We start from the raw sequence: 12,500 nt of genomic DNA on the forward strand, positions 1-12,500 counted from the left end.
CCTTTTCGGCAATCCGGGAACCTTTTCAGAAACCCGAAAACCTTTAACAGGAACTCTACCCCCAAGAACCTCAAAACTCTTTTCGAGAGCCAACCCTAACCCCGATGAACTTTTACCACAAACTCGAGAGTCTTTCCGGGATTCCAGGAACTTTTCGAGAACCTCGAGGTCAAGAATAATTTCACAAACTCAAAACCTTTTTGGGAACCCAGAAGATCTTTGAAGAACCAAGAAACGTTTTCACAAACTCAAGAATATTTTCACAAACTCAAGAATCTTTCACCAACCCAGGAGCCTTTTTAGGAAACCAGGAACATTTTCAGGAACTTAATAAACTTGCTCAATCCCAAGATCCCGTTCATACACTCAAGAAGCTTTTTTTTTTGCAAACGCAGGAATCTGTTCAAGAAATCAGGAACCATTTCACAAACTCAGGAACCACTTCATGAACTTTAGAATCTTTTCATGAACTCAGACACTTTTTCAGGAACTAAGGAATCTTTTTTTTTTTTTTTTCTTCCAGGAATAAACTTTCTCAAGCTCAGGAATCTGCGCATCAAGCTCAGGAACCTTTTCACAGACACAAGAACCTTGCTGCCATCTCAAGTCCGAAAACTCAGGAACCTTGTAACAAACTCAATAACCGTTTCACAAAGTCAGGAACATTTTCAGGAACCAAGAAGCCTTTTTACCCGCTCAGAAACTTTTGACAAGGACTCAAGAACCTTTTCACAAGCTCAGAAATCTTTTTCAGGAACCCAGAAGCCTTTTTAGGAATCCAGGAACTCAGGAATCTGTTCACTCAGGAACCTTTTTCAGCTCTTCATACTTTACAGATGGTGAGACAGGTACTGAATCACACGGAGGACACCAAGCAGAAAAAATGTGTGTGTGTGTGTGTGTATAAATTTAGCTGTGGACAGACTAAACACAGCTCAGTGAGCTAGAAAGTCAGGGAACGTCAGGAACCACTACAGGACCATCAGAACCGTCTCCAACTGCCAAAAAGCTACTTACACATTCTCCTGCTGTAAACAGCTGTCCTGTCTGCTTTCTATCATCCTGTGTGTGTGTGTGTGTGTGTGTGTGCGTGTGTGTGTGTGTGTAAGACAGGAGCCATGATTTCAATCCAAGATAGTAGGCAAAGTTTCTGCAAAGTTTCTCCTGGTCTCAAGAACTTTTTTAGGAACCTTTCCACAAACATTCACAAACTCAGGAACCCAGGAACTTATCTGAGGAACACAGGAACCTTTTCAGGAACTAAAAGTAGAAGAAGATGATGATTTTTTTTCAGGAACTCAGCAACCCTTTATGGGTCTTAGGAACCGTTTGACAGAACTCAAACTTAAAAAAAAGAAATGTGATGAACCCAGAAACCATTTAAGGATCACAAGAACCTTTTCAGGAACTCTCTCTCTCTCTTTTTTTTTTAAACAAAGCAATGATTTTTTTAAGGAACTCAAAAATCCTCTTAAAGATTTCATAAGAATTCTAGGAAATGATGAACATTTTGATCAACTTGAGAACCATTTCAGAAACACAGGAAGGTTTTCAGGAACTAAGGAACTTTTTCCCAAGAACTAAAAAAACTCCTTGTTGAAATGCAATCTAGCAACTTTGATCATCAAGGGCTCTCCGAAGGATGCATGGTCTATTTATCTGTTGGTCCAAGTCAGGAAGGCGTGGCCTATTTATCTCAAGAACATGGCAATGACCTCTGTTCAGAAATTAAAGAACCTTTTCCTGAGCTTGGGAAACTTTGTTTGTTTTTTTTGTTTTTTTAAATCCAGAATTTATATCAGAACCTTTTCATGAACCTGGGAACCGTTTTTCAGTTAATAAAGAAATGCAGGAACTCAGGAAGCTCAAGAACATTTTCAGGAACTAAAGAACCTTTCCATGCTTTTTCATAACCTCGTAAAACCTTTAAAGGGACTCAGGAACCTTTTCACAAACTTGAGAACTTGTTTTCAGGAGCCGGAAACTGAAGAATCTGTTCATGAGCTTAGGACCATTTCTTTTAGGACGTGAAGAAATCCAGGAACTAAATAGATGTTTCAAGACTCCAAGAACAGGAAGCAAGGAACTTTTTCAAAGAATTCAGGAAGCCATTGTTGCGCTGTTAGCGGACGTCTTCAGGGTGACGAGATTCGGTTCCTCAGAAGGTTCCAGAAGCTCAGCAGAAACACAGCTGGCGAGCTAGAAAGAGAAAAATCAACAACATGGCGTGTTTTCAATGTGCGAGACAAGACACATAGCTCATGCACACACAAACACACACACACACACACACACTCACACACACTCTTACACTTTCCTTCATAGCCTCTTCTTTATTTAGAAAAGAAGCTGCATCTCTCTCTCTCTCTCTCTGTACATCTCTCTCGCCCCTCCCTCTACATTTTCAGAGGGTGTGTAGGATCACATTTGTATTCCAGACACTTGCAAAGACAAGTGGAGAAGAAGCAGACACACACACGGATACAAAGTGTGTGTGTGTGTGTGTGTGTGTGTAAAGGACAGGAGCCATGATTTAAATCCAAGTTAGTAGGAAGGTCCTCACAGTCTCCAATTTGGGTATTTGTGGTATTTGGGTTTCATTTTCACGGAATCAAGAACCTTTTGATGAAGCCAGAAACCATTCTTTAGGATTCCAGGAACCTTTTCTGGAACCATTTGTTTATAAACCAAGCAATACTTGAAGGAACTCAAGCAGCCCTCGTCATGACCTCTTACAACATTTGAGGAACTTAGGAAGAACTCGGGAATGGTTCCAGGAGGACTTTTTCACGAGCTCCAGAACCTTTTTTTTCTTCTTTTTTTTTTTTTTAGGAACTGAAGATCCATTTCTCAAGCTCACCTTTTCATGAACTCTCAAACTTTTTTTTTTTTTTTTTCGAGAAAATGAATAGTTCCACAAACTCAGGAAGCTCAGAAACCTTTTCAAAAACCGGAGAACCTTTTATCAGATTGAGGAACCTTCTTCCAGGAACTGAGGAACCTTCTTCCAGGAACTGAGGAACCTTTTCACAAGCTCTGAAACATTTTTTTCAGGAAGTGAAGAAATGCAGGAACTCAGGAAGCACAGGAACTGTTTGAGGAAAGGGAGAACCTTTTCACAGGCTCAGAAACCGTTTTCAGGAACTGAAGAACCTTTTCATGAGCTTGGGAACCTTTTTTATCAAGAACTTGAGAACCTTTTCACACGCCCAGGGACTTTTTTTCACCCTTATCATAACTCTGAAACATTCTTTTGAAGAAATGAAAGAAACACGGGAACCTATTTTCAGAAATCCAGGAACCAAGAACCTTTTCAGAAGAACTCAGGAACCTTTTGTTGCAGTGCTAGCTAGCTAAGAGTGAGATATTGTTAATCAGGATCGTGAGCTTCGGTTTCTCAGAAGGTTCTGGAATCACTGCTAGTGAGCGAGAAAAGGGAAAGAAAAAAAAAAACAAGAACGTGGCATGTTTTCTCAAAACACACACACACACACACACACACACACACACACACACACACACACACACACACACACTCCTCTGCTTATTTAGTAAAGATGCTGCATTTCTCTCTCTCTCTCTGTATATCTCTCGCCCCTCCCTCTCCATCCTCAGAGGGTGTGTAGGATCACATTTGTATTCCAGGCACTTGGAGAGACAAGTGGAGAAGCAGACACACACACATTTTGTATCAGTGTGTGAGTGTGTGAGTGTGTGTGTGTGTGTGTGTGTGTGTGCGCACGCACAATAGTCTAATATCTGTGCTTGACCATAAAGGCGTTTTAGAGGACGCTGTCTCAATGAGATGACTAAACTCACAACGATATACAACAACGCCGCCCCCTAATGCTTTGTAATATGCCTAACACACACACACACAGACACACACACACACACACACACACACACAGAGCTGGTGGGTTGTGATTGGGTGTGAAGTGCAGGGCAGACGAGGCGGGGGCGAGAGGAGGCGATGATTCACCCTGGAGAGATGAGTCAGAGATGGACGCTTCCATTCATAGGGCAGGGCGTGTGTGTGCGTGTGTGTGTGTGTGTGTGTGTGTGTGTGTGTGTGTGTGTGTGTGTCTGCTGCAGCAGCAGGAGGATGCGGTATGAATTCTAATGCTTTTTTGGACTTTTTTTCCTCAATGATCTCAGGGAGAAGGAGGAGTCTCTCGCTCTCTCTCATTCATCCCTCATTCAGGGTGTGTGTGTGTGTGTGTGTGTGTGTGTGTGTGTGTGTGTGTGTTAAGACGAGCGCCGAGCGTCACACCCCACTGCGGAGCGACTTCTTTGAGCTTATGTTATGCAAATGAATGCGCAGCGACACACGGGTTCCTGATTCACTGGGCCAGCGCCGCCATCACCACACCGTATAATCACAGATCCATGTTAGTGCCCTAGATAGGGGACACGGAGTGCGCACTACCTAGTGAACTCACCACTTTAGCACTCCACATAAGTAAGTGCCCCCAACCCGATAGAGGCTGACACTTCATATACTTATAAAGATCTTTTTTTTTCTTAAGATACACGACAGACTTTGAAGTGACCTGAAAATAGTTATTGAGATGGCCTGTGTTACTGTCAGTCCCGGTGAAGGAGGCGTGGCCTGTGCTACTGTCAGTCCCGGTGAAGGAGGCGTGGCCTGTGCTACTGTCAGTCCCGGTGAAGGAGGCGTGGCCTGTGCTACTGTCAGTCCCGGTGAAGGAGGCGTGGCCTGTGCTACTGTCAGTCCCGGTGAAGGAGGCGTGGCCTGTGCTACTGTCAGTCCCGGTGAAGGAGGCGTGGCCTGTGCTACTGTCAGTCCCGGTGAAGGAGGCGTGGCCTGTGCTACTGTCAGTCCCAGTGAAGGAGGCGTGGCCTGTACTACTGTCAGTCCCAATGAAGGAGGCGTGGCCTGTGCTACTGTCAGTCCCGGTGAAGGAGGCGTGGCCTGTGCTACTGTCAGTCCCAATGAAGGAGGCGTGGCCTGTGCTACTGTCAGTCCCAATGAAGGAGGCGTGGCCTGTGCTACTGTCAGTCCCGGTGAAGGAGGCGTGGCCTGTGCTACTGTCAGTCCCAATGAAGGAGGCGTGGCCTGTGCTACTGTCAGTCCCAGTGAAGGAGGCGTGGCCTGTGCTACTGTCAGTCCCAATGAAGGAGGCGTGGCCTGTGCTACTGTCAGTCCCGGTGAAGGAGGCGTGGCCTGTGCTACTGTCAGTCCCAATGAAGGAGGCGTGGCCTGTGCTACTGTCAGTCCCGGTGAAGGAGGCGTGGCCTGTGCTACTGTCAGTCCCGGTGAAGGAGGTGTGGTTTGTATATCTGTTATTCCTAGTGAAGGAGGCGTGGCCTGTGTACCTGTCAGTCACAGTAAAGGAGGTATTTCTCTCTGTCAGTTGCCTGTCTGGCAGATTCAGTGAAGGAGATGAAGGAGGTGTGGCCTGGGAACCTGTTAGTCCCAGTGAAGGAGGTGTGGCCTGTGTACCTGTCAGTCCCAGTGAAGGAGGTGTGGCCTGTGTACCTAAAGTTCCCTCTTTTCTCTCTGATTAAAGCTGAACTGTTTGCACACACACACACACACACACACACACACACACACACGGCTAACATGGACACGTGTCACACTCGGGCTGCAGCATTGTGTGAGACAGAGGACAGACATCAGCGCAGCTCGGCGACGTGCGTCAGCAAGGCCCCAATTTCATCAGCGTCGGTTTCGCAACGATTTAAAGTGCAAAGGTTGAAGGACGTTCCACAAAGGAACAGAACGGGAGCGAGAGAGGAAAAGCAGAGCCAAATATAGCAGACAGCAGGACTGAGTGATGAAATAACAAAGAGCAGCTACGCTCACGGAAAAAGCGCTCAAAGATCGAAGAAGTGCTGGAAGAAAGAAAAAAAACGCTTTCAGGGTTTCAGAGGCGCTGTTACGCAGCACCAGACGCTCGAGTTCCGGCTGTCTGCGACATTTCTACATTATTAATACTGGACATTGCGTACACACATCACGGGATCCGTTTACCACTTTCGACTTATTAAAAGCCATAAAAAGGCAGCGTTTCGGTACAGAAAATTATATAGGGGGAAAAAACTAGGACTTAAAACATGCTTGCTTTCACCTTTGCATTTTATTTCTATTATTCTTTAAATGATTATTTCATAAGATTTAATACTTAATCTTAACATCGGTAAGCTTCCACACCGATATATCGTCTCATCACACCTTAATAAAGCTGCACAAAATAAAAAGAAAGAAAGAAACAAGAAAAGAAAGTTTCCCCCTTGCTCACCTGCCTGTAGGGGTCGCCCTCTTCATCGCACTCCTTCAGCTCGATGGCTTCATCTTCGTCCTCCTCTTCCTCAAGGTCGCTCTCCGTGCTCTCGCCTTTCAGCGGGACCGCCCGCTCGGAAGGGGGCGTCGTCTCGCCCGAGCTTTCTTTGCTTAGCCCCTCCCTCACACGCTCGGGCGCCTCCCCCCACTCCTCCGTCATCTCCGCCGTCTCGGTAAGCTCCTCCTCTGTCTCTTCGGGGTGGGTCGGGGGTGGTCTTGGAAGCTCCGCCCCTTTGGAGAGGATCTAATTGAGAGATGTTAAATGTTCGCATTCTGGATTGTGATTGGTCAGAAGGGTGTTGATTCATTTTTCTAGAACAGCAGCTCCGACAGTAGCGCAGCTGCGCGTCGCAGGTCTGTATTAACGCAGCTGATCGAGTACGTTATTGTTTCTATAGCAACATCTGATTCGCAGGGGACACGCCACGTCTTTGATACGCTGAAGCTTTCTTAAAGTAAGGAGAGGTCGATGTAACATTTACGGAAGGGGTCTCCAGTTTCGGTGCTTTGTAACAGTCAGAGGTCAAGCCGCTACTGTATGTTTTCCCGCATCTTCATGATAGAGGTGCCAATATTTATACCCTATGCTAATTTCTTATTTCGCATAGGTATTTATTTACGCTCACTAGCGTTCTGCAGTAACTCAGTGTTACCTTGTTGAGCTGGTAGTGTTTCTGCTTCTCCAGGAAGTGTTGGTGCTGCTGCTGGATGACGAGGTGCTGCAGCGCCTGGGGGGTCTGCGGTAACGGAGCCGACTGCGTGCGGGCCAGAGGACGGTGCCGCGGCAGTTTACTGACCGTCCGCATGCTGCTCGACACCCGTTCACCCGTAACCAACGGCGACTGGCCGTACATGGGCACTGCGAGGAGCGAGGGACTATTAACACTACTGCTAATGTTCACTCTGTGTTCATAACCAGTATCTGAATATATGTGTATAGCGATGCGTTTGTGTGTGTGTGTGTGTGTGTGTGTGTGTGTGTGTTACCTGCGAGCAGCGCGCTCTGTTGCCGGGCCTGCTCCAGCAGGAGGACGTGCTGCAGTAGGGAGTTGTGGCTGCTGTGGCTGTTGGGGGCCGACGGAGGCTCCGAGTCCAGACACACGGACACGGACGAGCCGCTGCCGAACTTCCCCAACACGCCCCCCTGACGCACCCCCTGCACCTGCCGCTCCGCCTCCGGCTGAACCCCGAGCTTCTGAGGAGCCTGACGAGACAGACGGGCATTATAAGAGTGTACGATACGATCGTGTCCGAGGTACGACGGCGAAGACGGTGTGGTGCAGGACTCACGGTGATGTGCGCGTTAGCCGGCAGACCCAGAGAGATGTTGGGTAGAGACGGAGACGTGTACAGACTCAGCGGGCTCACCGCTCCGTCTGCGTTCAGAGACTGGTGCAGGGAACGCAACTGCTACACACACACACACACACACACACACACACACACACACACACACACAAATGAACTTCTGAGGGTCTGCACCAGTTCACATCTATAAATCCTGTCTAATGCTCACGCTGCTGTTTAGAACGACTGGAACCAAGGGGCGGAGCTCAATGGACTGACAGATGAGCAGAGACACCTACATGTTCTCATAAAAGCCCCGGAACTAAAATCCAATAATGAAATCCAGGAACCTAAGAAGGAACTTAAACCCAGGCAAGTTTGCCCAAGAATTTACGTTCAGAAACTAAATCCCAAAAACTTAAATGTAGATATTTATGTCCAGGAATTTAAGACCAAGAACCATAATCCAGGAACCTATGGTATGCCCAGGTTCTGTAGCTGAAGAACTTAAGACCATAAACTTTACCCACAGGCCAGGAACTAAGAAACCTGAACCAGGAATTTAAGCTCAAAATTCAAAAACTTATGACTAAGAATTTGAGTCCAGGAACTAAACTCGTTTAACTTAAATCCAGAAATGAAAGCCCAGGAAATGCAGTCCAGGAACTAAACATGGGAACTTAAATCCAGAAATTAAAGCCCAGGAACTAAACCAAGGAACTTAAATCCTGGAACTAAATTTCAGGAACTAAACCTAGGAACTTAAATCCAGAAATTAAAGCCCAGGAACTAAAATCCAGAAAGTTAAATCCAGAAACTAAAGCCCAGGAACTAAAACTTGGGTAATTATAATCCAGAAATTAAAGCTCAGGAACTAAAGTCTAGGAACTAAACCTGGGAACTTAAATCCAGGAACTAAAGTTAAAAAATGAAACCCAGGAAGTTAAATCCAGAAATTAAAGCCCAGGAACTAAACCTAGGAACTTAAATCCTGGAACTAAAATTCAGGAACAAAACCTAGGAACTTAAATCCAGAAATTAAAGCCCAGGAACTAAATTTCAGGAACTAAACCTAGGAACTGAAATCTAGAAATTAAAGCCCAGTAATATAAGCGTAGGATCTTAACCCCAGGGACTTTAGTACAGGATCTAAATAAAAATATTCAGCCCAAAAACTTAAATCCAGGAACTTACCCCTAGAGAATTTACTCCAGGAACTTAGTTCAGGAACTTAAGCCTCAGTCACTAGTATCACACTTATGCCACATTTTCTTTTTGCGTTGTTGTTACTACAGATTTATAAACCTTATCACACTGATGCTGAATTTCTGCATCATCCCATGAATCCAGGAAGATCTGAGTCACGCTGATGATGACGTAGTTAAAAGGTTAAAAGTGTCACCAAATCCCTTCAAATGAACAAAGCCTTGTTACGGAAGCCCTCGTGACGATGTGCAAGGACCAGGACTCGGGGAGGCGTGGTGAGCCTCGAGTTCATGGGCACAGGCGAGAAGAATAATAACCAGATGAATAATAATAAGAAGCAGAGGAAGAACAGACGTAGGAAGCATGCGCGAGATTTTCCACTACGGTGACGCAAAACCGAGCGGTGAGAAACGAAACTCGACGTGACGCCCAATTAAACTCCTCCGCAAACAGAGAACCCGGTCCCAGCTTCGATTATTCGTCTCTGCATTTAGATCCGTGACGCGGCCGGGGGAACGGCGGAAGAGTGTGTTTGGGAGACCGTGAATGAAAAGGCTAATTCATTCCTAGCGATCTTTTTTTCTTCTTCTTCTTCTTCTTCTTTCCGTCCCACCATTCAGCAGCACGCTCTTATTCATTATTTCACCGAGTTTCAAAAAGAAAAAAACACAAACAAGAACAAAAAAAAAAAAATAGCACGAAGCTCCTTTTCCGTCTGTGTGAATCAGCCCGAAGACGCGGAGCGCGATCCGCTCGGCCCGCTCGGCTCTGACGTCACTCCGGCTCTGACTCAACAAACATCCCACTGCGAAAAAAACCCCCCCGTCCAATTAGAGATAGAAAGAAAAGAGAAGAAAGGTTCAAGGCCTGTTCACGGCGCCGATGACGCCAGAGCTCTGCTCTCCGCACGGCCCGGGCGTAGCGGCGGCGGTGGTGCAGTAACCCTCACCGTCTCCGCCGGCTATTTTTGGGCAGGATAGTGAACGCGTACGCGCAGACGCGCGCGTACGCACGTAGGAGCCGAGGCCGGTAACGAGCCTCTGGTTATGTCATGGGCGGAGAAAGACGAAAACGGCAGCGATCGAGCGAACCAGGGGGCAGAAAATTGCCAGCTGACAGGTCTGATGTGTGCTGTATTTATTGCCCCACTTACGCCGGGCTTTCATTGACTGCGCTGGGTTTTATTCCCCCCTCCCTTCCTCCCAAAGCCATAAAGCGGATTGATTTAGGCTCAGGAATATAAATGCGCTGGGTGCGGAAATACAAAGGCAGGAAATAAAACAGATTGGCAAAACCAAACAATTACTCAACCCCATGACAACGGTGACGTAAAAGCACACGAGCCGGACTGCGGCAACAAAACAAGCGCGCTTAACAACGCCGTCATTAGAGTTACTATATCTGTGCGCCTCGGGCGAAATGTTCTGCGAGCCATTTCACTCACACACACACACACGCGCGCGCGCAAAATCTTATCTCCTGAGCGGCAGGCTAAAAAAACGTTAACGCTCTTAAACCGTAATCATGCCGAGAGGAACTGAAGAATCCTGAAGAATCGACTCCATGGACGACCCGTTTCACGCGTGACGTCACAAATCCGCCCGCGCTTCCTCTCACATCTTTACTCCGGTTTTCTCCCCAGTTGTTGTTGTTTTTTGTTGGAAGGATTCATTTGGGCAAATGGTCGTAAAAAGCTTCACGCCGGCGGTCGAAACACATCGAACGAGGAAGAACCGCAACCGTAAAACCAACAAAGCGGGCGTGAGTCGGAACCCGAACACGTGGGACTAGGAAACAGAACCGCACGATAATATTAAGGCAAGACTTCGCGACGGGACGTGACAATCGAGTGTAACGCAGAACAGGTGCACGCGACAGAACAGTAAAAGCGATAGAACCCAAAACACCAGCGCGTGGATGCTGTCGCCATGGGAACCACGATGAGAAGGGCTAAAACGGGCTTCCGCTGAGACCTGTAAAGCCATCACACATCGAAAAACATGAATGTAGATATTTATGTCCAGGAATTTAAGACCAAGAACTATAATCCAGGAACCTATGGCCAGGTTCTGTAGCTGAAGAACATAAGCCCATAGACTTTCACCAAGAACCTAAAGGCCAGGAACTAAGGAACTAAAATTCAAAAACTTATGACCAAGAATTTGAGTCCAGGAACTAAACTCTAGGATCTAAAGTCCAGACATTAAAGTCCAGGAACTAAACTCTAGGATCTAAAGTCCAGACATTAAAGCCCAGGAACTAAAGTCCAGGAACTAAACTCTAGGATCTAAAGTCCAGACATTAAAGCCCAGGAACTAAAGTCCAGGAACTAAACTCTAGGATCTAAAGTCCAGACATTAAAGTCCAGGAACTAAACTCTAGGAAGTGAAATCCAGAGATTAAAGCCAAGGAACTAAAGTCCAGGAACTAAACTCTAGGATCTAAAGTCCAGACATTAAAGCCCAGGAACTAAAGTCCAGGAACTAAACTCTAGGATCTAAAGTCCAGACATTAAAGTCCAGGAACTAAAGTCCAGGAACTAAACTCTAGGAAGTGAAATCCAGAGATTAAAGTCCAGGAACTAAAGTCCAGGGACTAAACTCTAGGAAGTGAAATCCAGAGATTAAAGTCCAGGAACTAAAGTCCAGGAACTAAACTCTAGGAAGTGAAATCCAGAGATTAAAGCCCAGGAACTAAAGTCCAGGAACTAAACTCTAGGAAGTGAAATCCAGAGATTAAAGCCCAGGTGCACACAATAGAACAGTAAAAGCGATAGAAACCCAAAACACAAGCACGTGGATGCCGTATCGTAGAAATGCCTTGAAATATCGTGATATGATATTCTTGTCGTATCGCCCCGCCCCCGACCCTTATCAATCACGTACCGGGCTTCAACATTTGGTTTCGTCCCTGCCGCTACCTGAGAGAGAAAATGGAATGATGTGTCGGACACTGACAACGTTATTTTCTCGTGTCTCGTCAGTCGAGCGCAGATTTACAGCCATAAATGGGCGTGTTTGCTAATCTGTCTGTCCACACGCCTGTTGTGTGCAGGTACTGGGCTCGGAACACACGCGGGTTATTCTGCGCAGTCTGTACGGCAGAGTCACAGCTGTTTGAGCTGTCTGAGTGCGGCTCACCTCGGCGTGGATATTCGGGACGGAGCCGCTGGAACCGTTCTCGGCGATGGCGCTGTTGGAGCTGTTGGGGGAGCTGGGGCCTGAGCCGGGGGCGCTGCTGCACATGGAGGAGACTGTACACACACACACACACACACACACACACACGCGTATACAGTATACAACAGTTTATTACTGGAATAAAATTAAACAAGTGTTCCATCAAATCTTTGTATCTAAAGACTTGTTAGACGACTTCTGTTGTTCGCTCGAATGTGCAGTTTGTGTACAAGTGTGTGTGTGTGTGTGTGTGTGTGTGTGTGTGTGTGTTTACCCGAGATCTCGATGGCTCTCTTCTTGAAGGTACTGATGACGGTGCCGTCTTTACGGCGGAGTAAAGGACTGCTCCTCCTCTCAGCAACCTTCTGTTTTAACCGCGAACGAACCTTCAGATTGGGCTCCGATGCTGAGAGAGAGAGAGAGAGAGAGAGAGAGAGAGAGAGAGAGAGAGAGAGAGAGCGAGAGAGAGAGAGACACAGATAGGGAGCGACAGAGAGATACAGTAAGAGATGGATGGA

The 12,500-nt window shown here is 46.6% G+C and overlaps 2 protein-coding genes across 6 annotated transcripts in view; one reads left to right on the top strand and one right to left on the bottom strand.

Annotated features, from left to right (window-relative positions):
- hdac5 (histone deacetylase 5) overlaps positions 1–12,500 on the bottom strand; it is a 95,096-nt gene that overhangs the window by 14,937 nt on the left and 67,659 nt on the right. For 4 of the 5 annotated variants that reach the window (XM_053675202.1, XM_053675201.1, XM_053675200.1 and 1 more), the window contains 6 exons: positions 12,257–12,388; positions 11,944–12,056; positions 7,601–7,720; positions 7,298–7,514; positions 6,964–7,169; positions 6,270–6,554 (listed from right to left, as the gene is read on the bottom strand). In XM_053675202.1, the coding sequence (XP_053531177.1) occupies positions 6,270–6,554; positions 6,964–7,169; positions 7,298–7,514; positions 7,601–7,720; positions 11,944–12,056; positions 12,257–12,388 (1,073 nt within the window). The remainder of the gene's footprint in view (positions 1–6,269; positions 6,555–6,963; positions 7,170–7,297; positions 7,515–7,600; positions 7,721–11,943; positions 12,057–12,256; positions 12,389–12,500) is intronic. The other variant, XM_053675199.1, reaches the window with a different exon arrangement.
- Positions 4,892–5,917, top strand: LOC128629056 (snake venom metalloprotease inhibitor 02D01-like). The gene is made up of 2 exons (XM_053675204.1): positions 4,892–5,452; positions 5,489–5,917. The coding sequence occupies exons 1-2, from the start codon at positions 4,957–4,959 to the stop codon at positions 5,530–5,532; spliced, it is 540 nt and encodes a 179-aa protein (XP_053531179.1). The 5' UTR covers positions 4,892–4,956; the 3' UTR covers positions 5,533–5,917.

Source organism: Ictalurus punctatus, chromosome 24, assembly GCF_001660625.3.
Source record: "Ictalurus punctatus breed USDA103 chromosome 24, Coco_2.0, whole genome shotgun sequence".
Lineage (NCBI taxonomy): Eukaryota > Metazoa > Chordata > Actinopteri > Siluriformes > Ictaluridae > Ictalurus > Ictalurus punctatus.